At 35.5% G+C, this 26,866-nt stretch overlaps 1 protein-coding gene across 7 annotated transcripts in view; it reads right to left on the minus strand.

Moving 5' to 3' along the window:
* The window catches only part of ACAP2 (ArfGAP with coiled-coil, ankyrin repeat and PH domains 2), a 164,605-nt gene that overhangs the window by 47,378 nt on the left and 90,361 nt on the right, over nucleotides 1-26,866 (minus strand). For all 7 annotated transcript variants that reach the window (XM_067738484.1, XM_067738485.1, XM_067738482.1 and 4 more), the window contains 4 exons: nucleotides 15,289-15,347; nucleotides 7,397-7,580; nucleotides 3,616-3,660; nucleotides 662-757 (listed from right to left, as the gene is read on the minus strand). In XM_067738484.1, the coding sequence (XP_067594585.1) occupies nucleotides 662-757; nucleotides 3,616-3,660; nucleotides 7,397-7,580; nucleotides 15,289-15,347 (384 nt within the window). The remainder of the gene's footprint in view (nucleotides 1-661; nucleotides 758-3,615; nucleotides 3,661-7,396; nucleotides 7,581-15,288; nucleotides 15,348-26,866) is intronic.

Below are 26,866 nucleotides of genomic sequence, written 5' to 3' on the forward strand. Positions count from 1 at the left end.
CTGTTAGAATGGCTGTCATCAAAGATAAGAGAAGACTGTCAAGGATGTGGAGAAAAGGGAACCCTTGTGCACTGTTGGTGAGAATGAAATTGGCACAGCCACTATGAAAAACAGTATGGAGGTTCCTCAAAAAATTAAAAATAGAACTACTATGTGATCCAACAATTCCACTTCTGGGTATTTACCTGAAGGAATCGAAGACACTAACTCGAAAAGATATCTGCATCCCCACATTCACTGCAGCATTATTTAGCCAAGATATGGAAGTAACCTAACTAAGTGTCCGTCAATAGATGGATTTTAAAATGTGGTATACATATACAGTGGAATATTATTCAGCCATAAAAAAGGAAATCCTGCCTTTTGCAACAACATGGATGGATCCTGAGGGCATTACACTAAGTGAAATAAGTCAGACACAGAAAGACAACTACTGTGTGATCTCACTGATATGTGGAATTAAAAAAAAACAAAAACAAAAAACAGAACTCAGAGTAAAAACAGACTGGAGGTTGCTAGAAGTGGGTGTTGGCGGTGGGAAAATGGGTGAGTGGGGTCAAAAGGTACAAAACTTCCAGTTATACGTATGTCAATTATATCTCAATTTAAAAAAATACAGATATTGGTATATAACACAGAATCAAGAAGTACAGTACATTACCTGTGCACCAAGATCCTTCATGTAGGGCCCAAGTTCACTAAATAGATCATATCCTTGATGAAAGAAGGCCAAATGGGCATACATAAAGGATAACATCTAGCAGGAGGAAAAAATGGTTAGCATTTTAAAATCAATTCTTAGATAAATATTCTGAAATTTAAAAAAAATTCTGATCCTATCTATTGTTTAAAAATTATTCCACCAGAGCCCAAAATAGCAAACCTATTTAAAATTAAACTGAGTCATTTTTCTTAAAAGAGTATTACAAAAATATTTTCAAACTTATATTGCAATAATTCAAAGAATCAAGTTTCCAATAGCTTCACCATCTTTCCAGGTACATTATAAAATATCTATGTGTCTTTCAACAAAATTCACTGGCAAAACCTCAAATTACAAATAAAACATTAAAATATTAGGAGGGGACATATGAAGCTCTCAAAACAAAGCAATCACATATACTTTACAACCCGTAGATCACTAGGCACAACATGAAATAGGGGCATGCTCATTTTTTTCTCAAGATAGCAAAATAAAATGAGGCAACAGACTTTGCCAATATGGAGATTTTGTTATATTCATTCCAAAAATTCAAAAATGATTAATGCGTTAAGATTTTTTTCTAAGTTTTCCTACATTTTACCTATTCATGAGAGAAAAAACACTCTTATTTTCATTAGTTAAATTTTTACATGAGAAGGAATTAATTCAATCACAATACTGAAAGAATCCTCCAAACATCCCTGTTATTTTTAGCAAGAAGAGACATCTGTTTAATTCTGTAAAATCTAAAATAGGTCAAAAGGTCCTTAATACTCAAGAATCCTTCAAAAGGAATTTTTTTGGGAGAGAAAAACCAATAAAATAAAACACAATGACAAAAGGACAAAGCTCACTAAAAGATGATTCTGGAATTAGATAATGCCGGTTGTACAACTTTGTGAATATGATTTTAAAAAACACTAAATATATTTTAAAAAAAGAGAGGAAGAGATTAATAGTTACAAGTACATAAAAAGTAAAATATGCCTGCACATCAAAACACAGAATAAGCATATTAAAAGATAAATAATAAACTAGGAAAAAACACTTGACAAAGGGTTACTTGTCTTAATAGATAAGAGATGTTACAAATCAGTATGAAAAGCATGAAGACCCCCACAAAAAAAGAGGGGAAGGACATAAATAGAAAACATAGTGACCAAGAAAAAAAAAGGTGTGGGGGGGGGACATTCATACTCATTTGCCACAAAGAAATCCAAAATTAAACAATGAGATGACATTTTCAATCTACCAAATTGTGGTAGAGTGGGGGAAATTAATACCCAGTGTTGGTAAAATGTGGAAAAATGTTCACTCTCACAATTAGTGGAAATTTTGTGTAACCCTTAAAATTTGACAATATTCCTTAAAAGTTTCAATAAATGCTTCAACGCTTTGACTAAGTAATCTCTTGTCTTAATCTATCCGAAGGAAATATTATTCATTAGAATGATCACTATAATGCTACGCTTTATGTCAAAAACAGGGAAATTACTTAAAATCCATTAATAGGTAAAGTTAATTTACGGTATATTCAAGGTCAGCAAACTGACCTACAAACTATATCCAGCCCTACCACCTGTTTTTGGATGGCCTACGGGCTAACAATGGTTTTTGCATTTTTAAATGGTTAAAGAAAATGAAAAGAAGACATGAAATTCATGACACGTAAAAATTATATAAAATTCAAATTTCCATGTTCATAAAAAAAGTTTTATTAGAACAGTCATGCCATTCATTTACATATTGTCTATGACTGTTTTCCTATTACAATAGCACAGCTGAGTAGTTGCAACACAGACAATACGGCCTCCAAAACCTAATATATTTACTACCTGGCCCTTCAAAAAAAATGTTTGCTCACCCCCTACTGTATTCATATGGTAGAATTCTACCTGGTCACATCGTTAAATAAAAAAATATTTAATGACTCATGATGATTTTGGAGTGTATTAGTGAAAAAAGAAAATTATAGAACAGTATGTAGGAATGATTCCTATTTTGTTTTTAAAAATTAAATGGAATTTTAAGAGGTGTATATACATTTTCACATACACACACACACAGGCGCACGCACACAAACAGAGAAAAAAGACAAAGATTACACCAAGATATTAATAGTGGTTCTCTCTTGGTAGTAGCATTTATAAGTATTTTTATTCTTCCTTCATATATTTTATTTTCCAATTTTCTACAATTAACATACATTACTCTCAATCTGGAAAAGGTGGTGGAGGTAAACAGGAAGTATAATGTTCTCATCTGATAAGAAATAACAAATATTAACAGAGAATTTAGGAAAAACCTAGGTGTGGACAAGGATCAAAAGCATTTCTGTAGATCCTTTGAGAAAAAAAAAACCATAAAAAAACTTTAGTGAACAAAATCAGAGAGGAGAAATTATTTCTAAGGTTCTCAAAATATAAAAGAGTGTAATGTATATATGACTATCATCCTCTGCCCACTTCCTTGTTAGCTTTTAAGATGAAAAATGGGCAAATAAAAAATCACTGTTGCCATGCCATCCTTCAAATTTTATCTCGTTTGTTTTCTACCTGCACTCCAAAAAGTTGATACACCATCTACAGCCCTAAGGGAAAAATTCTGTAAAATGACGCTATGTATGCCCTCAATCTCAAATTATTTAAGTGTCTGCTTTAAGCAGATTACAGTGTAATTATAGATGAGACACACATAAATAACTATAACATAAAGGAGACCAAAAAAAGTGGTTAAGTGACATAGAAGTACAAAAATATCATTAAGATTAATTATGAACCTGGAATAAATAAGTAAGTCAATAAATAAATATACATACACACACACATATATGGTGCTATTTTAAAAACTTAAATATAGACATTTAACTTCATATGAAAATATTTAGAACATCATTTCAATAAATATCTTACTGATTTCAGGATTTCTGATCTCCTTTTTGATTGAAGGACGTTAATCTGAGGGAAAATGCACTTGGTTAATCACCTATGCATTATTTTTAAAACTAATCCAGAATGCAATATTGTAAAATTTGCTTATTCTAATACTTTTCCAGAAAAGTAAATGAAAACAAAGTTCAAGTTTTTCACCTTTTGACCTGCTTTTTGCAAAAACAGTTAAGACAAACATACCAATGAAACTCTCATCCATTTTTTCAACTTAAAGAAAAACTGGCCATGTTCAAACCATAATATTGTACTGTACTAATAAAACTATCACCTTGATAAACTTTTGAATTTCTTAGAATTCCGTCTTCTCTCCACCCTCCGTATCTAATTGCTCTTTTAACATACATCCTTCATACAAATTCTAATCACTTTTACCACTACCACCAACCACCATATCTTTTCCTGACTGCTATAATAGTCTATGAACTAGTCTCTGTTTCCACTCTTGACACTTCATTCTCCACACAGCAACCAGAGTGATCTTTTCAAACAATAAATAAGATCATGTACGTCTGTATTAAAACCTTCCAACTCCCTACTGTAGCCTACAAGGCCGTTTGTGAAGAGGCTCCTGCTACCTCTCCCACCTAATTTTATACTACAGTACTTTCCCCTTTTCTGTGGTCCAACCACAACCCAAGAGTACTCCCACCTCAATGCCTTTGTACTATTTGTTCTGTCCTCATGTCATGATTTTCTTCCCAGATGGGCACAAGGCTCTTATCCATCAGGTCGCAGCTTAAACAGTATCTCCTCACAAAGGTCTAAAGTAGGCCTTTAAGCAGTCTTTAGTACACCAACCCTATTTATTTTCTTTATAGTATTCATAACTACCTCATATTTTATTTACTTATTTATTTTCCCCAGCTAAAACATAAGCTCCATGAGATCAAGGTCGTGCTTTATTCCCAGCTGTATCCTCCAAGCTGTATATATTAGGCACTCAGAAATATTTGCTGAACAAATTAATGGATCTTAAATAAATATTTTAATTAGACCAAACTATTGAAAGATCAGTAATTATAAAAGTTGCCTTCTGTGGTATCTCTCCCAACTCTAGAAATTCACAACAAACATTTTATTTTTGTCTGTTATTTATTATATATCAGCTTAATGAAATACAATGTTTACACAAGAAAAGAATCATGAACTCTTTGCTAAAATTTCCAAAAGGTTACAGAATATCTTTTTAATATGTCCTTCCCACTGAATGTTCCGCCTGTTGTTTAATAAGGTAATTTTAAAGCACTGATCAGAAAACAAAAACAGACCAAGAGGGGACTTCCCTGGTGGCGCAGTGGTTGAGAGTCCGCCTGCCGATGCAGGGGACACGGGTTCGTGCCCCGATCCAGGAAGATCCCATATGCCGCGGAGCGGCTAGGCCCGTGAGCCATGGCCGCTGAGCCTGTGCGTCCGGAGCCTATGCTCCGCAACGGGAGAGGCCACAACAGTGAGAGGCCCGCGTACCGCAAAAAACAAACAAACAAACAAACAAACAAAAACAGACCAAGAGGGAATTTCTTGGTGGTGCAGTCGTTAAGAATCCGCCTGCCAATGCAGGGGACACGGGTTCGAGCCCTGCTCTGGGAAGATCCCACATGCCGCGGAGCAACTAAGCCCGTGTGCCACAACTACTGAGCCTGTGCTTTAGAGTCCATAAGCCACAACTACTGAGCCTGCATGCAGCAACTACTGAAGCCCACGTGCCTAGAGCCCGTGTTCTGCAACAAGAGAAGCTACCGCAATGAGAAGCCCGTGCACCACAATGAATAGTAGCCCCCGCTTGACGCAACTAGAGAAAGCAGGCGCACTGCTATGAAGACCCAATGCAGTCAAAAATAAATAAATAAATAAATAAATAAATAAATAAACAAATAAATAAGTAAAGACAGACCAAGAAAAATCTAATAACTGTTTACCTAAGCACTAGTTTCTTCTGCATGTCTGTTTCAAGGTCTATTCAGTTTTGAGAACTAAAAGATTAACTTTCAAATGCTCTAAGTAAAAGCTTAGAAAAATGTTAAAAATGCCTGTTTGACAATGAAAAACAGCATACGTTTGAAAATACAAAAGTATATTCAAATATTTAGAGAAACTAAAGCATGACACTCTATAAATCTGAATATTTCTTACTTACTATTCTCTAAAACAGACACTTTGGCCATATGGTAAAATAACTCAACAGTTCTCATTAGAAAAATCAAACAAATAGTTATAAGAGAGGTGAGGTCCTAACTTAAAACTAGTGGATGGACGTCAAAGGAAACGGACAGTTTATAATGTGTAAATTTGAAAATAATGAATATTTTAGGTAACTTCCCCCCTTCCCAAATAAAATTTAAAATTAAGTAAGCTGTTCACTCTTTCAAAAAACATTACCTATCTATTTTCCAACCACTGGACTAGAGGGAAGGGATATAATCTAGGAGTAGGAAAGACATATAAATAAATAATTTCAATAAATGAGATAAGTGCTCTAACAGCAATGTGTATGACAATAATATGGCAGCACAGAGGAAACAGAGACAAGAATGATTCATTTTGCCTGGAAAAGCTTGAGTAATTGTGACCACAGAACAGAGAATGAATTGCTAATGGGCAGGTTAAAAGCAACACAAGAAAGATCAATTTTTATGAGAACATCTTAATACTCGAGACAAGAAGCAGTAAGAACTAGTGTTGCGGCTGCAGCAGAGTGAGAACGAGGTACATAGAACTTTTCAAGGCAATTTTGACTGTTAGATATAGTAGCTAAGAATGAGAAGAATATCTGATATGATTCTCCAATTCTGATTTCTATGATTAAGAGGGTGATACTACTCAGTATGGTAACGGCAATACAAAGTCATTTGAGAAGAAGAAAGATTTTAGTTTTAGACACAAAAGGAATGAGGTACTTCTGAGAAAAATATATTTTGTCGCTTATATATGGTGATAATTCAAGCAAAGGGCATGATTAAACTGTAAGGGATTATCATAAAGTCAGAAAACAGGAAGACCAAAGATGGAACCCTAATAGAGAGACTGAAAAGGTGGACAAAGGAAAGAAACCCGAAGTGGAAACTGAAAAGAAACATAAATTAAGATGATGACCTGCAAATGGTTTAAGATACATTAAGACAAAAGTATGTTTCAAGAGAGTGTGGTCTACTATTTCAGTGAAACACAATAGTCAAGTTGGTTAAAAAGTACAATATATCTAATGAATAAGACCTTAACATGAGCCATTTCAGTAGAATGAGGTAGGCAGACTCAGTACTCATACTACTGCAGGAAGTGGTATAAATGTGAGGTAGATAAGACGAGATAGGAAATACAGACTACTCCATGCTAGAAGCCTTTCATTAATAAGTGGAGTGTACTTCATTTTTTAAAATTTAACTTCCCACTTACTGAACAGGAACTTAATAGAAAAAAATCTTAAAGTCATTTTCTACTGTTTTCGCAAAGTTACCTGAGTAGTTTTTAATCACTAATTAGCAATATGTTTACTTAAGTATTTTTTTTTTTTTTTTTTGTGGTACGCGGGCCTCTCACTGTTGTGGCCTCACCTGTTGCAGAGCACAGGCTCCGGACGCGCAGGCTCAGTGGCCATGGCTCACGGGCCTAGCCACTCCGCTGCAGGTGGGATCTTCCCAGACCAGGGCACGAACCCGTGTCCCCTGCATCGGCAGGCGGACTCTCAACCACTGCGCCACCAGGGAAGCCCTAATAGCCATTTTTTGAAAACATATAATAAACATACCTGAAGTACGTAATCTAGGGCTATATGTCGAAAACATTTCCTTGTTGCTGTCAGAATGTTTGTGGCTTCTTCAACTTCATGCTGTTTGTTTCTCTGTACTTGAGCATTTTTTACTAATGCGTTTTCTTTTTCTTCACTGACTTTTTCAAACTGCTTCTTGGCATCTTTGAATTTTCTAAGATCTCTAAAAAAAATTAAAATAGTGAAACTTTCATAAAACTATCTGGATCAAAAACTTTACCAAAATAACATTTAGAATTTAATTCTTATGTTCCTCTACTTATTTATTTATTTGCAAATGACACTCAATAGCTCTTCCAACTAACATATATATTAGTTTATGAGTACACACTATTCCTGATATAGTCAGCTAGCATTTCCTTACTTAAATCTATACAATTTAAAGTGAAAATAAATTATCAAATTAACATTACAGAAACATAAAAGGCAAAGTTAATTTTTCTAAAGACAAATTCTGGGACATGCACCAATATTTAACCAAATAATTTTTATTTGTTTTACATTTATTTTTATTTTCTTTAACTGATGAATGGTTGATGTAAAATATTATATAAGTTACAGGTGTATAATATAGTTATATACAATTTTTTTTTTTTTGGTCAATCCCAAACTCCCTAACTATCCCTCCCCCACTCTTCCCTACTGATAACAATAAATTTGTTCTCTGAGTCTGTGAATCTGTAAACTTGTTGTTATTTTTTAATATTTATTTATTTATTTTGGCTGCGCCGAGTCTTAGTTATGGCACATGGGATCTTCATTGCAGCCTGCAGACTCTTACTTGAGGCATGCGAACTTAGTTGTGGCATGCATGCGGGATTTAGTTCCCCAACCAGGGACTGAACCCAGGCGCCCTGCATTGGGAGCATGGAGTCTTACCCACTGGACCACCAGGTAAGTCCATCTTGCCTTTCTTTTTTTTTTTTCTTTTTTTTCCCTGTTTTTGTGTGTGTGTATGTGTTTCTTTGTGTATTTTTGTGTGTTTGTTTTTGCTTTTACCATTTGTCTTGGGGGTTTTGCTTGTTCATTTCCTTTTTTTTTTTTTTTTTCCTTTCACATGGTACAGCTTGCAGGGTCTTGGTTCTCCGGCCAGGGGTCGGGCCTGACCTTCTGAGGTGGGACAGCCAAGTCCAGGACACTGGACCGCCAGACAACTCCCAGCCCCAGGGAATATTAATAGGTGAGAGCTCTCCTAGATGTCTCCATCTCAACACCAAGACCCGGCTCCACCCAAGGGCCAGCAAGCTCCAGTGCTGGACGCCTCACACCAAACAACTAGCAAGACAGGAACACAACCCCACCCATTAGCATACAGGCTGCCTGAAGTCATAGGAAGCTCACAGACAACCCAAAACACATCACCTGACACAGCCCTGCCAACCAGAGGGACATAATACAGCTCCACCCACCAGAACACAAACACCAGTCCCCCACACCAGGAAGCCTACACAGGCCACTGGACCAACCTCACCCACTGGGGGCAGACACCAGAAGCAAGAGCAACTACAGCCTCGCAGCCTGTGGAAAGGAGACCCCAAACACAATAAGTAAAACAAAATGAGAAGACAGAGAAATGTGTTGCAAATGAAGGAGCAAGGTAAACACCCACAAGACCAAACAAATGAAGAGGAAATAGGCAATCTACCTGAAAAAGAATTCAGAGTATTGATAGCAAAGATGATCCAAAATATTGGAAATAGAATGGAGAAAATACAAGAAACATTTAACAAGGACCTAGAAGAACTAGAGAACAGTGATGAACAAGACAATAACCGAAATTAAAAATACTCTAGAAGGAAGCAATAGCAGAATAACTGAGGCAGAAGAACGGATAAGTGAGCTGGAAGACAGAATGGTGGAAATAACTGCCACAGAGCAGAATAAAGAAAAAAGAATGAAAACAATTAAGGACAGTCTCAGAGGCCTCTGGGACAACATTAAACACACCTACATTCAAATTACAGAGGTCCCAGAGGAAGAAGAGAAAGAGAAAGGGTCTGAGAAAATATCTGAAGAGACTATAGTTGAAAACATCCCTAACATGGGAAAGGAAATAGTCAATCAAGTCTAGGAAGTGCAGAGAGTCCCATATGGTATAAACCCAAGGAAAAACACACCGAGACACATTAATCGCATTAAAAAAAATTAAATACAAAGAAAAAATATTAAGCAGCAAGGAAAAAGCAAAAAATAACATACAAGGGAATCCCTAAGGTTATGAGATGATTTTTCAACAGAAACTCTGGAGGCCACATTGGAGTGGCAGGATATATCTAAAGTGGTGAAAGGGAAAAAGCTACAACCAAGATTAATCTACCCAGCAAGGATCTCACTCACATTCAACAGAGAAATCAAAAGCTTTACAGACAAGCAAAAGCTAAGAGACTTCAGAACCACCAAACCAACTCTACAACAAATGCTAAAGGAACTCCTCTAAGCCAGAAACACAAGAAAAAGACCTAGAAAAACAACCCAAAACAATTAAGAAAAAGGTAATAGAACTTACATATCGATAATTACCTTACATGTGAATGGATTAAATGCTCCAACCAAAAGACACAAGCTCGCTGAATGGATACAAAAACAAGATCCATATATATGCTGTCTACAAGAGACCCACTTCAGACCTAGGGACACATACAGACTGAAAGTGAGGGGATGGAAAAAGGTATTCCATGCACACGGAAATCAAAAGATTTTGATTTCCATGTGCATGGAATACTCATATCAGATGAGATAGACTTACTCATACCAGATAAGGTAGACTTTAAAATATAAACTGTTACAAGAGACAAGGAAGAACACTACATAATGATAAAGGGATCAATCCAAGAAGAAGATATAACAATTACAAATATACATGCACCCAACATAGGAGCACCTCAATATATAAGGCAAATGTTAACAGCCATAAAAGAGGAAACTGACGGTAACACAATAATAGTGGGGGACTTTAACACTTCATTTACACCAACAGACAGATTATCCAGACAGAAAATTAACATGGAAACACAAGCTTTAAATGAGATGGATTTAATTGATATTTATAGGACATTCCACCTGAAAGCAGCAGAATACACTTTCTTCTCAAGTGTACATGGAACATTATCCATCACATTATACATTATACACATTATACATTATACATGGAACATTATACATCACATCTTGGGTCACAAATCAAGCCTCAGTAAATTTAAGAAAATTGAAACCGTATCAAGCATCTTTTCTGACCACAGTGCTATGAGACTAGAAATCAATTACAGGAAAAAAACACAAACACAGGGAGGCTAAACAATATGCTACTACATAACCAAGAGATCACTGAAGAAATCAAAGAGGAAATCAAAAAATACCTAGAGACAAATGACAACAAAAGCACGACAACCCAAAACCTATGGTATGCAGCAAAAGCAATTCTAAGAGGGAAGTTTATAGCAATATAATCCTACCTCAAGAAACATGAAAAATCTCAAATAAACAATCTAACCTTACACCTAAAGGGACTAGAGAAAGAAGAAGAAAACAAAACAAAAACCAAAACAAAACAATAAAAACCAACGTTAGTAGACGGAAAGAAATCACAAATATCAGAGCAGAAATGAATGAAACAGAAAAAAAGAAAACAAGAGCAAAGATCAATAAAACTGGGCTTCCCTGGTGGCGCAGTGGTTGCGAGTCCGCCTGCCGATGCAGGGGACACGGGTTCGTGCCCCGGTCCGGGAAGATCCTACATGCCGCAGAGCGGCTAGGCCCATGAGCCACGGCTGCTGAGCCTGCGCGTCCGGAGCCTGTGCTCCGCAACGGGAGAGCCCACAACAGTGAGAGGCCCGCGTACCGCAAAAAAAAAAAAAAAGTTTCCAACAAACAAAAAGTCCAGGACCAGATGGCTCGACAGGCGAATTCTATCAAACATTTAGAGAACAGCTAACGCCCATCCTTCTCAAACTATTCCAAAAAATTGCAGAGAGAGAAACACTCCCAAGCTCATTCTACAAGGCCACCATCACCCTGATACCAAAACCAGACAAAGATATCACAAAAACAGAGAATTACAGACCAATATCACTGATGAATATAGATGCAAAAAACCTCAACAAAATACTAGCAAACAGAATCCAACAACACATTAAAAGGAGCATACACCATGATCAAGAGCGATTTATCCCAGGGATGCAAGGATTCTTCAATATACGCAAACCAATCAATGTGATACACCATATTAACAAATTGAAGAATAAAAACCATATGATCAGCTCAATAGATACAGAAAAAGCTTTTCACAAAATTCAACACCCATTTATGATAAAAACTCTCCAGAAAGTGGGCATAGAGGGAACCTACCTCGACATAATAAAGGCCATATCTGACAAACCCACAGGAAACATCATTCTCAATGGTGAAAAACTGAAAGCATTTCTTCTAAGATCAGGAACAAGATGAGGATGTCCACTCTCACCACTATTATTCAACATAGTTTTGGAAGTCCTAGCCACAGCAATCAGAGAAGAAAAAGAAATAAAAGGAATACAAATTGGAAAAACTGTCACTTTTCAAATGACAGGATACTATATGTAGAAGATCCTAAATATGCCACCAGAAAACTACTAGAGCTAATCAATGAATTTGGTAAATTTGCAGGATACAAAATTAATGCACAGAAATCTCTTGCATTCCTATACACTAACAACAAAAGATCAGAAAGAGAAATTAAGGAAATAATCCCATTCACCAATGCAACAAAAATAATAAAATACCTAGGAATAAACCTACCTAAGGAGGTAAAAGACCTGTATGTGGAAAACTACAAGACACTGATGAAAGAAATCAAAGATGACACAAACAAATGGAGAGATATACCATGTTCTTGGATTGGAAGAATCAATACTGTGAAAATGACTATACTACCCAAAGCCATCTACAGATTCAATGCAATCCCTATCAAATTACCAATGGCATTTTTCACAGACTAGAACAAAAAATTGCACAATTTGTATGGAGACACAAAAGACCCCAAATAGCCAAAGCAATCTTGAGAAAGAAAAATGGAGCTGGAGGAATCAGGCTCCCTGACTTCAGACTATACTACAAAGATACAGTAATCAAGACAGTATGGTACTGGCACAAAAACAGAAATACAGACCAATGTAACAGGACAGAAACCCCAGAGATAAACCCATGCACCTATGGTTACCTAATCTATGACAAAGGAGGCAAAAATATACAGTGGAGAAAAGACAGCCTCTTCAATAAGTGGTGCTGGGAAAACTGGACAGCTACATGTAAAAGAATGAAATTAGAACACTCCCTAACACCATACACAAAAATAAACTCAAAATGGATTAGAGACCTAAATGTAAGACCAGACACTATAAAACTCTTAGAGGAAAACATAGGAAGAACACTTTTTGACATAAATCACAGCAAGACCTTTTTTGACCCACCTCCTTCAGTAATAAAAATAAAAACAAATAAATGGGACCTAATGAAACTTAAAAGCTTTTGCACAGCAAAGGAAACCATAAACAAGACGAAAAGACAACCCACAGAATGAGAGAAAATATTTACAAACGAAGCAACAGACAAGGGATTAATCTCCAAAAAATACAAATAGCTCATGCATCTCAATATCAACAAAACAAACAACCCAATCAAAAAATGGGCAGAAGACCTAAATAGACATTCCTCCAAAGGAGACATAAAGATGGCCAAGAGGCACATGAAAAGATGCTCAATATCACTAATTATTAGAGAAATGCAAATCAAAACTACAATGAGGTATCACTTCACACCAGTCAGAATGGCCATCGTCAAAAAATCTACAAACAATAAATGCTGGAGAGGGTGTGAAGAAAAGGGAACTATCTTGCAACTGTTGGTGGAAATGTAAACTGATAACACCCACTATGGAGAACAGTATGAGGGTTCCTTTAAAAACTAAAAACAGAATTAGCATATGACCCAGCAATCCCACTACTGGGCATATACCCAGAGAAAACCATAATTCAAAAAGACAGATGCACCCCAGTGTTCACTGCAGCACTATTTACAATAGCCAGGTCATGGAAGTAACCTAAATGTCCACTGACAGATGAATGGATAAAGATGTGGTACATATATACAATGGAAAATTACTCAGCCATAAAAAGGAATGAAATTGGGTCATTTGTAGCAATGTGGATGGACCTAGAGACTGTCATACAGAGTGAACTAAGTCAGAAAGAGAAAAACAAATATCGTGTATTAACACATATATGTGGAATGTAGAAAAATGGTACAGATGAACCTGTTTGCAAGGCAGAAATAGAGACACAGATGTAGAGAAAAAAACATATGGACACCAAGCGGGGTCAAGGGTGTGTGGGGTGAATTGGAAGACTGGGATTGACATATACACAGTAATATGTATAAAATAGGTAACTAACGAGAACATGCTGTATAGCACAGGGAACTCTACTTAATACTCTGTGGTGACCTAAATGGGAAGGAAATCCAAAAAAGAGAGGATATATGTATACATATAGCTGATTCACTTCGCTATACAGCAGAAACTTACACAACATTGTCAAGCAACTATACCCCAATTAAAAAAAAAAAAGACAAAATGATTTTTAAACAGTAGTATATACCATAGGGAACTTGTTAAAAATGCAAGTTCCAAGGGTCCTCTACCAGAGATTACAATTCTTTGTGTTTTCGGGATAAGCCCTAGAAATCTGAGGGATTTTCTTAAGACATGCCCTTGATTTCACTGTTATGGTGGTCTACAGACCACACTTTAAGAAACAACATTCATTTATTGTTGAAAAAAATTAGGAGTCCAAAGGACATGAATATATTCTTAAAACACACACACAGAAGAATGCTTTCTAAAAGAATTATGTACCAGTAGAGAATAACAGTATCCATTTCAGTAGTCTGAAAATCTGAAACCTTGATTCATTAATGATCTTAGGTAAATATATAACATCCTTTTACTTTTTCTACCAAGGAATTAGGCAAAGTAATTTGAAGACAAGTGACTTTAAAATAATAACAATAATAATAACGTGTACCTAGCAAAGACTTTAATAAGAAGCCATAAATTTTCATGTATACACTCTATAAGGACATTCTGAATATTAGTCTATTTTGAAGTGATTTATAAATGATCTGCAAGACATCACCTCCAGAACAACAAATTCTAACCTACTAAAACAGAAGTGCATTATGTTCATGAGATCTGCCACTATTTATAGCTTTTAACATCTGAATACTATATCATAATCAACTTTATCTGTAATTTAATATATTCTCAGTCAGGAATTAAAAGACATAAAGTGAAATTATTAATGTGGAAAAGGAAAACGTTCCTACCTGGAAGTTCAGATAAATTTTTTATTTCTAGTTTCATTTTATTTCACATATAAAATGTGATGAATGTGACACAAAAGGTTTGCTTCATTACTTATTATGCACCTTCATTACTCATTCTCGTATATTCTATTATCTTCTCTACAAAGAAAATACCATATTGAGACAACTAGAATAACTGACAGTATTTCAACCACTTTTGGGATCTGCTTTGATTTTTAAAGATCATTAGGTTATTTATTTACATTAAAAATTTTTTTTTAAGTCTGTAACAATTTGAACTACGTATCCTGAACACAAATTTCATAGTATAAATGATTCATTGAAAGGCATGAAGTCTGACTCCTTTACAGAGTAATTCAGGAAAAAATGCAATATAAATTTCACAAAGCAAAAAACACACAAAAACCCCCATATTTTCACTAAGTCATGTTTCTAAGCTCTCTGAAAAGATACCAACTCCCAGATGTGATCATTAACTGGTTGCTTTTCTTTTCTTTTCACTGCAACTGACTTACTCTTTGACAAAGTTCTGAAGCTGTGCCTTAATCGATCTCTGAGTTTGGTCAAATAGGATCTAAAAGAAAAGAAGGACATTAAACAATTAGAAAAGTAAACAAAGAAAATAATTTTCATTTAGTTCCGTAAATATTACATCCTTCCAACAATATTCCAATTCTAATAACACCTACATTTCTTACTGAACATTGCATAAGTATTTAAAAAAGAAACAAACTGATTTTCAAGCCAATTTCATCTGTTTAAAAAATAAAATTACTTCTATTTACAGAGGAATGAAATGTGCATTAATATTTAAATACAATGTTCAATCAGTAGAGCAATTTATTTCCTTGACTCTAATTCAGGCTTTGGAAGACAACCTAAAAGAGTAATACAAATTCTACTCTATCCACCACAGAAATTTCTTACTCTAATATATTAAAACAAAACAAATGAAAACAACTCTAGAACTGCCTTATACCTTAGTTAGAGGTTTCTCATTTGGGAAGACCTGTGGATTTAAATGTCTTAAATTCAGAACTCAAGTAAATATTATATAGCCCTTCAGGTTAAATTATTGCTAAGATTAAAAATGAGAATAAAATTTTACTTCTCACGACAATATTTTACACCACTTAATGGATGCCACATATTTAACTATGTGTGGTAAATTTCACAGGGCTTGGCATGGGAATTCCAAGTACTTTCATAATTTACAGATACACTTCATTCAGAATTTGAAACACATGCCAGATGAAGAGGCAGAAAAATATATATTAAAAACAAAAAGAAAACCTTATGTCCTTCAACTAACTAAAAGCAGTACCAAAAAAATTCAGTCTCTATGGAATCTTACTATTAGCAAAGTCTTACGTCCTTGTCTAAACGCCAAATACACACACACACACACCCCCCACACACACACACAAAACCTGGATTGAGTACAGGGTTTCAAAATCTGTCAATTCACTTCCAAAGGAAAAACAGTTTTGTATTATGTTAATCCCAAAGTATTAAACCCAAATTAAGCAGAAGAAAGGAAATAATGAAGATCAGTTTGGAAGGCAACTAAATAGAAAACAGAAAATCAATAGCCAAAACCCAATGAAACCTAAAGCTACTTCTTTAAGAAGATCTAAAATAGATAAACCTACAACCAAAGTGATCAGGAAGAAAGAAGACACAAATTTCATACAATAAAAAGGAGAGAGATGGCTTCACCACAGATTCTACAGATATTAAAAAAGGATAATCAGGGGAACAATTTTATGCCGATAAATTCAATAGATGAGATGGGGAAATACTTTGAAGGACAAAAACTAACAAAGCTCAACTGTAGCAACGTTAACAGCAGTTTCCCAAGGCAACAGAAATAAAAGCAAAAATAAACAAATGGGATCTAATCAAACTTAGAAGCTTTTGAACAGCAAAGGAAACCATGAACAAAATGAAAAGACAACCTACAGACTGGAAGAAAAAATTTGCAAATGTTGTGACTGACGAGGGCTTAATTTCCAAAATATACAAAGAGCTCATACAACTCAATAACAAAAACACAAACAAATCAAAAAATGGGCAGAAGACCTAAATAGACATTTCTCCAAAGAAAACATACAGATGGCCAATAGGTACATGAAAAGATGCTCAACTTCTCTAATTATTAGATAAATGCAAATCAAAACTACAATAAGGTCTCACTTCACACCAGTCAGAATGGCCATCATTAAAAAGTCTACAAATAATAAATGCTGGAGAGGGTGTAGAGAAAAGGGAACCCTCCTACATTGTTGGTAAGAACGTAAATTGGTGCAGCCACTAGGGAAAACAGTATGGAGGTTCCTTAAAAAACTAAAAATAGAGTTGCCATGTAATCCAGCAATCCCCCTCCTGGGCATACTTCCAGAGAAAACTCTAATTTGAAAAGATACATGCATCCCAATGTTCATAGCACCTCTATCTACAACAGCCAAGACATGGAAGCAACCTAAATGTCCACCAACAGATGAATGGATACATGGAATATTACTCAGCCATAAGAAGGAATGAAATAATGCCATTTGCAGCAACATGGGTGGACTTCGAGATTATCATACTAAGTGAAGTCAGCCAGAGAAAGACAAATATTATGTGATATCACTTATATGTGGAATCTAAAATATGACACAAATGAATTTATCTACGAAACAGAAACAGACTCACAGACATAGAGAATAGACTTGTGGTTGCCAAGGAGGAGGGGAGGTGAGGGAGGGAAGCATTGAGAGTTCAGGATTAGCAGATGCAAACTATTACATATAGGATGGATAACAACAAGGTACTACTGTATAGCACAGGGAACTATATTGAATATTCTGTAATAAACCATAGTGGAAAAGAATGTGAAAAAGAATATATATATATATATATACACACACACACACATAACTGAGTCACTTTGCTGTATACCAGAAACTAATACAACTTTGTAAATCAACTATACTTCAATAAAAAAATTTTAAAAAAAGAAGATATCAGAAACCTAAACAGAGTTCCCTGGCGGCCTAATGGTTAGGATTCTGGGCTTTTACTGCTGTGGCCTGGGTTCAACCCCTGGTTGGGGAACTGAGAAGCCACATGTCGTGGCCAAAAAAAAAAAAAAAAAAAAAAAAAAAACAAAGAAACCTAAACAGAATTAAAGAAATAGAATCTATAGTGAAAAACCTCTCCTATCCTATAAAGTTAAAGGTAACATTACATAAAACCTAGCAACCCCAATCTTAGGTATTTGCCCAAGAGAAATGAAAACTTAGGTTCATAACAAAATCTGTATACAAATGTTTTTTAGCAGTTTCATTCCTAATTGCCAAAAATTGGACACAACCCAAATGTCCTTGGAGAAACAAACTATAGTATATCTATACAATGGAATACTACTCAGCAATAAAAAAGAAAGAACTATTAATACATACAACCACATAGATGAATCTGAATGCATTTTGATAAATAAGTCATATTCAAAAGGGTACAAACTGAATGAGTCCAGTTATATGACATTTAGGAAAAGGCAGAGCTACAGGATGGATATCAAATCAGCAATTTACAATGGTAGGAGGAAAAAGGAAAGGGTGACTAACAATGGGTTAATAAGAGTATTTCGAGAGTTAACAAAACTGCATCTTGATTGAGGTATGGAGACCCAACCGTATGCATTTGTCAAAACTCATAAAACTGTACACCACAAGGAATCAATTTTGTTACATTTAAATTTGGGGCTTCCCTGGTGGTGCAGTGGTTAAGAATCTGCCTGCCAATGCAGGGGACACAGGTTCATGCCCTGGTCTGGGAAGATCCCACATGCCACAGAGCAACTAAGCCCGTGAGCCACAACTACTGAGCCTGCACGTCTGGAGCCTGTGCTCCACAACGGGAGAGGCCGCGACAGTGAGAGGCCCATGCACCACAATGAAGAGTGGCCCCCGCTCGCCGCAACTGGAGAAAGCCCTCGCATGGAAACGAAGACCCAACACAGTCCAAAATAAATAAATAAATAAATAAATAAATAAATAAATAAATTTATAAATAAATAAATAAATAAATTTAAATTTGAAAATAACTTTAATACCCTCTAGGTCCACCCTATTTGTCACAAATGGCAAGGTTTCATTCTTTTTTATGGTTGAATAATATTCCATTGTACATATACTGTACATGTAATATATACACCACACCTTCTTCATCCATTCACCTACTGATAGGCACTTAGATTGCTTCCATATCTTGCCTATTGTGAATAATGCTGCAATGAACACAGGGGTGTATGTATCTTTTCTAATTAGTGTTTTTGTTTTCTTTGGTTAAGTACCCAAGAGTGAACTTGCTGGACCATACAGTAGTTTTACTTTTAGTTTTTTGAGGAATTTCCATACTGTTTTCCATAGTGGCTGTACCAATTTATATTCCCATCAACAGCACACAAAGATTTACCTGTCTCCACATCCTCACCAATGCTTGTTACTTGTTAACGTTTAGGTAACAGCCATTCTGACAAATGTGAGGTTATATCTCATTGTGGTTTTGATTTGCATTTGATTTGTTTAGATAACAGCCATTCTGACAAATGTGAGGTTATATCTCATTGTGGTTTTGAAAGCATTTTTTCATGTGCCTGTTGACCATCTGTATGTCTTCTTTGGAAAAATGTCTATTCAGGTCCTCTGCCCATTTTTTAAATTGGGGTATTTGGGGTTTTTTTGGATGCTGAGTTGTATGAGTTCCTTGTATATTTGGGATATTGACCCCTTGTTGGATATAACATTTGCAAACATCTTCTCCCATTCAGTAGGCTGCCTTTTCATTTTGTTCATGGCTTCCTTCACTGTATAAAAGCTTTCTTAGTTTCATGTAGTCCCATTTGCTTATCTTTGCTTTTGTTTCCCTTGACTGTGGAGACATAGCCAAAAAAATATTGCTAAGACAGATGTCAAAGAGCATACTGCTTATGTTTCCTTCTAGAAGTTTTATGGTTTCAGATCTTACATTTAAGTCTTTAATCCATTTTGAGTTTATTTTTGTATATGGTGTGAGAATGTAGTCATCTGATTCTTTTGCATGTAGCTGCCCAGTTTTCCTAACACCATTTATTGAAGAGTCTGCCTTTCCCCCACTGTGTACTCTTGCCTCCTTTGTCATATATTAATTGCCCATATAAATGTGGGTTCATTTCTGGGCTCTCTATTCTGTTCCCTTGATCTATGTGTCTGTTTTTGTGCCAGTACCACACTGTTTTGATTACTGCAGCTTTGTAGTATAGTTTGAGATGAGGGTGCATGATACCTCCAGCTTTGTTCTTCTCTCTTAAGATTGTTTTGGCTACTTCGGGTCTTTCATGTTTCCATACATATTTTAGAATTATTTTTTCCAGTTCTGTGAAAAATGTAATTGGGATTTTGATAAGGATTAAAATGAATCCCCACACCGCCTGAGGTAGTATGGTCATTTTAAAAATATTATTCCTTTCAATCCATGAGCACAGTATACCTTTCCATCTGTTTGTGTCATCTTTAATTTCTTTGATCAGTGTCATATAGTTTTCTAAGTCTTTTATTTCCTTAGTTAGATTTATTTCCATGTATTTTATTCTTTTGGATGTGATTGTAAATGGGACTGTTTGTTACTTCATTGTTAGCGTATAGAAATGTAACAGGTTTCTGCATATTAATTATGTATCCTATTTGTAGTGAGGTGGATGGATCTAGAGTCTGTCATACAGAGTGAAGTCAGTCAGAAAGAGAAAAACAAATACCGTATGTTAACACATATATACGGAATCTAAGTAAAATAAAAAAAAAAAAGGTCATGAAGAACCTAGAGGTAAGACAGGAATAAAGGCACAGACCTACTAGAGAATGGACTTGAGGATATGGAGAGGGGGAAGGGTAAGCTGTGACAAAGTGAGAGAGTGGCATGGATATATATACACTACCAAACGTAAAACAGATAGCTAGGGGGAAGCAGCCACATAGCACAGGGAGATCAGCTTGGTGCTTTGTGACCACCTAGAGGGGTGGGATAGGGAGGGTGGGAGGGGGGGAGATGCAAGAGGGAAGAGATATGGGAACATATGTATATGTATAACTGATTCGCTTTGTTATAAAGCAGAAACTAATACACCATTGTAAAGCAATTATACTCCAATAAAGATGTTAAAAAAAAAATGTATCCTGCAACTTTACTGAATTCATTGACAAGTGCCAGTAGTTTTTTGGTGGCATCTTTAGGATTTTGTATATATAGTATCATATGGCATCTGCGAACATTGACAGTTTTATATCTTCCTTTCCAATCTGCATTCCTTTTATTTTTCTTGTCTGACTGCTGTGGCTATGACTTCTAATATTTGCCATTTGCTACAACATGCATGGACCTAGAGGGTGTTATGCTATGTGAAACAGTCAGAAAAAGAAAGACAAATATTATATGATTTCACTTATATATGGAATCTAAAAAACAAAACAAATGAACAAACATAACTAAAGAGAAACTACAGGAAAGCCTACTAGAACTAATAAGTGAATTTAGCAAGTCTGCAGAAATAAAGTCAGTATACAAGATTCAGTGGTATTTCTATACACCAGCAATGACCAATTAGAAACTGAACTTTAAAATATATCACTTACAATAGCACCAAAAAATAGGAAATGCTTAGGGATAAACTTGACAAAAGATATGCAAGACTTGTACGATGAAGATCACAAAATACTGCCAAGAGAGATTAAAGAAAACCTAAATAAATACAGATATATTGTGTTCATGGATTAGAAGATTCAATATTAGTAAGATGTCAATTCTCACCAAATTGATCTATATAGATTTGATGCAATCCCACTCCAAATCCCAGTAAGGCATTTTGTAGAAGTTTAAAACTTGATTCTAAAATGTATATGGAAATGTGAGGGACCTAGAGTAGCCAAACCAATTTTGAAAAGAAGGAAGAAAGTTGAAATATCTAACCTACTTGATTTCAAGACTTATTATGAAACCTACAGTAATCAAGGCATTTGTAGTATTAAAGATAGGCAAAAAAGGTCAATAAAACAGAATAGAGTCCAGAAATGACCAATACACACGGTCAACTTTTTTTTTTTTTAAACAAAAGATGCCAATAGGGAAAAGATAATTTTTTGAGCAAATGATGCTGGAACAAACAACTGGACATCCTTATGACCAAAAAATGAAACTCGACCCTTACCATGCAACGAAAATTAACTTGGGATGGATCTACAGATCTAAACTAAACCTAGAATAGTGTCAGTGAACTTGGGTTAGGCAAACATATCTTAATAGTACACAAAAAGAAAACTATAAAAGAAAAAAAGATCAATAAATTTACTTCATCAAAATTAAAAACTATTGCTCTTCGAAAGATACTGCTACAAAAATAAAAAAGATAAGCCAAAGCCTGGGAGAAAATACATATCTGCAAAACACTTATCTGACAAACAACATATCTGGAATATAGAAAGAACTCTTGTAACTAAATAATAAGATAAACAGCCCAACTTTTTAAAATGGGCTAAAGATCTGACATTTCATTGAGGAAAATACAAGGGTGGCAAATAAACGCATGAAAAGATTCTTGGGATCATTAGTTATTAAGGAAATGCAAATTAAAACCATAACAAAATTAAGAAGAGTATCCATACCAAGTGTTGGCAATCATGTGGAACAACTAGAACTCTCATACACTGCTTGTATAAAAGGATACAATCAAATTTGGAAAACAATTTCCAGATTTTGGAGGTTTTCTTTAATGAAATTTAAAACTTTTAGAAATTTAATGTATAAAAGAATATTAACATCATTATAAGCATTAATAAATAATAAAAGAAATTCTTCTTTCCATAATTCTTCTTAGCAATTTTTTTGTAGATTTCACTATATAAGTAGTTTCGTAAAATGTTAAACATACTACCCATTCTACCTCTAGCTATTTACACAAAAGAAATAAAAGCATACATCTATACAGACTTTTACACATATTTTTTATTAGCAGCTTTATTTGTAATAGCCAAAACTGGGAAACAACTCAAATGTTCATTGTATTGTCTTTAAAATACGTCCACAAATAGTTTGACATTCTTCCCTTCAAAAGTGGAGCCTAATTCTTTTCCCCTTGAGAGTGGCTGGTCATAGAGACTTACTTCTAACAAATAGTAATATGGAGGAAGTGACAAACAGTAACTTCTGAGACTAAGTCATGGATAGTATTGCATCTTTCTCTTTGCCCTTACTCTTGTATCATTTGTTTTGGGAGTAACCAGATTCCATGCAGTAAAAACCACTCAAGCAGCCCTGTAAAGAGGCTCCTTGGTGAGGAACTGAGGCCTGCAGTCAACAGTCATATGCACGGCCCTATCTTGGAATTGGATCCTTCAACCCCAGTGAAGCCTTCAAATTACAGTAACCCTGGCCACATCTTATCAGCTCTCTCATTAAAGACTCTGAGCCAAAGCCACTCAGCTAAGTCTCTCTAAAAATTCCAGGCCCAGAAACTGAGATAATAAATGTTTGTTGCTTTAAGCCACTATATTTTGGGGTAATCAGTTATACAGCAATAGATAACTAACACATCCATCAACAGGTGAATGGATAAACAAATTGTGATATATCTACACAATGCAATACTATTAAGCAATAGAAAAAAAGGGAATAAACTATTGCTACACAGACCATGATTGAGTCTCAAAATCATTACACTGAAAGAAATTAGACCAAAAAAAAAATCCATTTACATATAGGTCTGGAAAATGCAAACTGATCAGTAATGACAGACAGCAGATCAGTGATTGACTAGGAATGAGGAGGTGGCAAATCAGAGGAGGAATTATAAAGTGGCACAAGAAAATTTTGAGGCATAATTGTTATGTTCATTAAATTAATTGAGGTGACAGTTTTATGGAGGTATACATATGTCAACATTTATCAAATTGTACACTTTAATATACAGTTTATGTCAATCATTCCCCAGTAAAAAAAAAAAATCAATATATTCCAGAGAAAGAAACACAATGGTTTTTGCCTATTATTGTTATTTTAAAACTACAAAAACATTACAAAGTTCTCCAAAATATAGCATTAACTAAAGTTTATATACATTTGGATAGAATGAGAAATATTTCAAGCAATTGTCAATAATCTAGCCTACCTATTTTAACACCTCCATTAGAATGAAAAGTATGTTGTAATGCAAAGGCAACTGAGTCTCCCACTTGCCAGTTTCAAGCTATCCAGCTACCGAACAGCTAACTCTTCCTCTGGTGAACTGTTGCAAAGAGCTGCCTCAATAGGGCACTAATCTATTCCCCACTAAGAGAGAATTCGCAGCATTTCTTAAGCTTTAAGACTTTGCCTTGTCAATGTCTCTGGAAATTCGGTGACGAAGGAATTTTGCAAGACTCTTCCCTAAATTTTTGCCCTTTACCTCATTTCCCTATTTTCCTTGTGTAGAGTTCTACTATCCTGACTAGTTGGGGGTTCTGATCAAGATCTTACCCAAAGTGCTCAGCAACCACCCAAAAACTTTATCTGGGCTTTAGACCAAAAACAAAATTTGTTTCATCCTCAGAATTGAGTGCATACAGGTCTTCTCTTCCATGTCTGTACCACAAAACCTGGGATGGTATAATAAAGCCAGAGTGACAGGTTCCTTGGGTGGGGTGTGTGGCGGGGGAGACCAACACAAAAGCAAAGGTTCAGTTCCATTTTTGGAAATGAATGGCATTATTCCTAGCAACATATGTATGACAAATAATCAGCAATGTCATTTGACCTATCTGCTACTTATAAAAGGATCTTACCTTTTAAGAGGTAAGAGTGCATAAATATCATGGCTGTTTAAAACCAATGGCTTACACTCAGGTTATTCCCCATTCATGTCTGCACCCAGTTAAAGCAACACTATCTAGCTGTGTTCAGCAAAAGATGAAAGCTGAGATACACTACACAGATGGCAGACACTCTAGGAACTTTAGTAGAAGAATAGGCTACACATCCATAGATAGCATTGAACTATTCTCAGTTCTTGCCATTTAGGTCCCATTGGCCGAGACTAAAAATTTTGTAGTCTTTGTGATCCATTTAAATATTACTGAGCTACCATAGCAGTCTCTTCTGACGATTCTGCATGACAGAATCATTCCTGTCCTTTCCAGAATCTATAGGCACAGGGTTATGGCTGTTGACACTGTGGATTCATTGAATCTTTTAGTTAATCTCATTAGGCCTGTTTATTACAGGCTTATAATAATCAAGAAGACTCTTCTTTGCTTTTATCAGAAACAGGTCCCAATATGCAAATGAGTATTTATTATGTGTTCCTGTTTTTCTACATCCCCTGCCTGTCCTAACCTATCCATTTATCTAACTTCTTCTTTCTCCCTTTCTTCATTTCTCTAAGGCAGTGGTTCTTCACGGGCTTGGGTGTGAATCAAAATCACCTGCAAAGCTAACAGAAAATATTAATACAAAGATCCAAGCTTATTGAAGGACAGAATCCCTCTGTATTTTTTAATAAGTTCACTAGGTGATTCTGTTACTCCAAGATTGAGACAAATCGCTCTGACCAGGGGTTCTCAATTGTACAGTATTATAACCTGGGGAACTTTTAAATACCCTGAGGCTGAGATAATTAGAAAAACTGGCAAGTATCAGGAATCAGAATTTTTAAGGTTCCCCAGATGTGAACCAGCATTATCCACATCACTTGCGTGCTTGTTAGAGATGAAGAATCTCCAGAACCACCCCAGACTTACAGAATCAAAATCTGCATTTACCATGATTTCCAAGTGCTTGTTTGGGGGAAGAAGCAATGCATTGTTTCTCAAACTGGGCTGCACAATGGGATGACCTGTGGAGCTTTGATTGCTGGTTCTTACTCCCAGAGACTAATTTTAACTAGTCTGGGTTGCAGCCCACTAGCACTCCACTGAGAAGAATTCATCAAGGCATCTAAATCACTAAATTACCTTCACTAAGAGCAAAAAGGGGCCTCCCTTCAGTGGATGTCATGACAGATACAGTCCTTGGAATTGGGCAAAAACAGTCTTGAGAGCAGAAGTCAGCACATTTTTTCTGTAAAGAGCTAGATGGTATTTTAGGCTTGTGGGCCATGTTGTCTCTGCCACAGCTACTCATCTCTGCCATCGTGCGAAAGTAACCATAGACAATACAGAAGCAAATGAGCATAGCTGTGTTCCAATAAAAATTTATATGAAAAAAAGGGGAGGGGGCGATGGGCTAGATTTGGCCTGTAAGCCATAGTTTGCCAACCCCTGCTCTAGAACAGTGGTTCACAAACTTTAGAATACAACAGAATCCCCTGCAAGCCTTGTTCAAACACATATTGCTGGCTTCCAGCCTCAGAGTTTCTGATTTAGTAGATCTGGATGGGCTCTAAGAAGTTGCTATTCTAACAAGTCCCTAGGTGATACTGATGCTGCTGGTCCAGGGACCACAATTTGAGAACCATCGATCGAAAGTAATGGTCCTCAAATTTTACTGCATGTCAGAATCACCTGGGGAGATTTTAAAAATTCTAATGCCGCACTCCAGATGACATAAATCCAATCTCTGGGAATGGGAACCAATTTACTACTATAAACGTTCTCAATGCTTAGGTCATGGCACACTAAAATAGTGACATTTCAGGGGAAAAGTTACATGGCATTACTATTTGAATCATCCAAAGCTATTTTAGTCACAATTTGTTTGTCATCACTTCTTTGTTTTGTACGCCCTGTCAAATATTGCATCTTTCTTTTGCTTATTTTTCACAATTCTTGCTCCTATTGTCATTTTTCACATTTTTCCTATTAACAAGGTATGTATGATTGTTTCCTTAGCATCATCATCATTAGTTATAAGGTATTCCTATTAGAATGCAATTGATTTTGTTATTTTTTGGCTCTTACTTCTTGGTATTTATTTATTATTGGCTTTTAATGTTAATTAGCCAAAGTCTGACTCTTAATGAAATTTAATTATGTTTTATTTTAAATCATTAAAAAACATTTATTTCTGAAGATGGAATTAAATGCACATAATTATATCATTTTAAAT

The sequence above is a fragment of the Pseudorca crassidens genome, chromosome 5 (genome assembly GCF_039906515.1).
Source record: "Pseudorca crassidens isolate mPseCra1 chromosome 5, mPseCra1.hap1, whole genome shotgun sequence".
Classification (NCBI taxonomy): Eukaryota; Metazoa; Chordata; class Mammalia; order Artiodactyla; family Delphinidae; genus Pseudorca; species Pseudorca crassidens.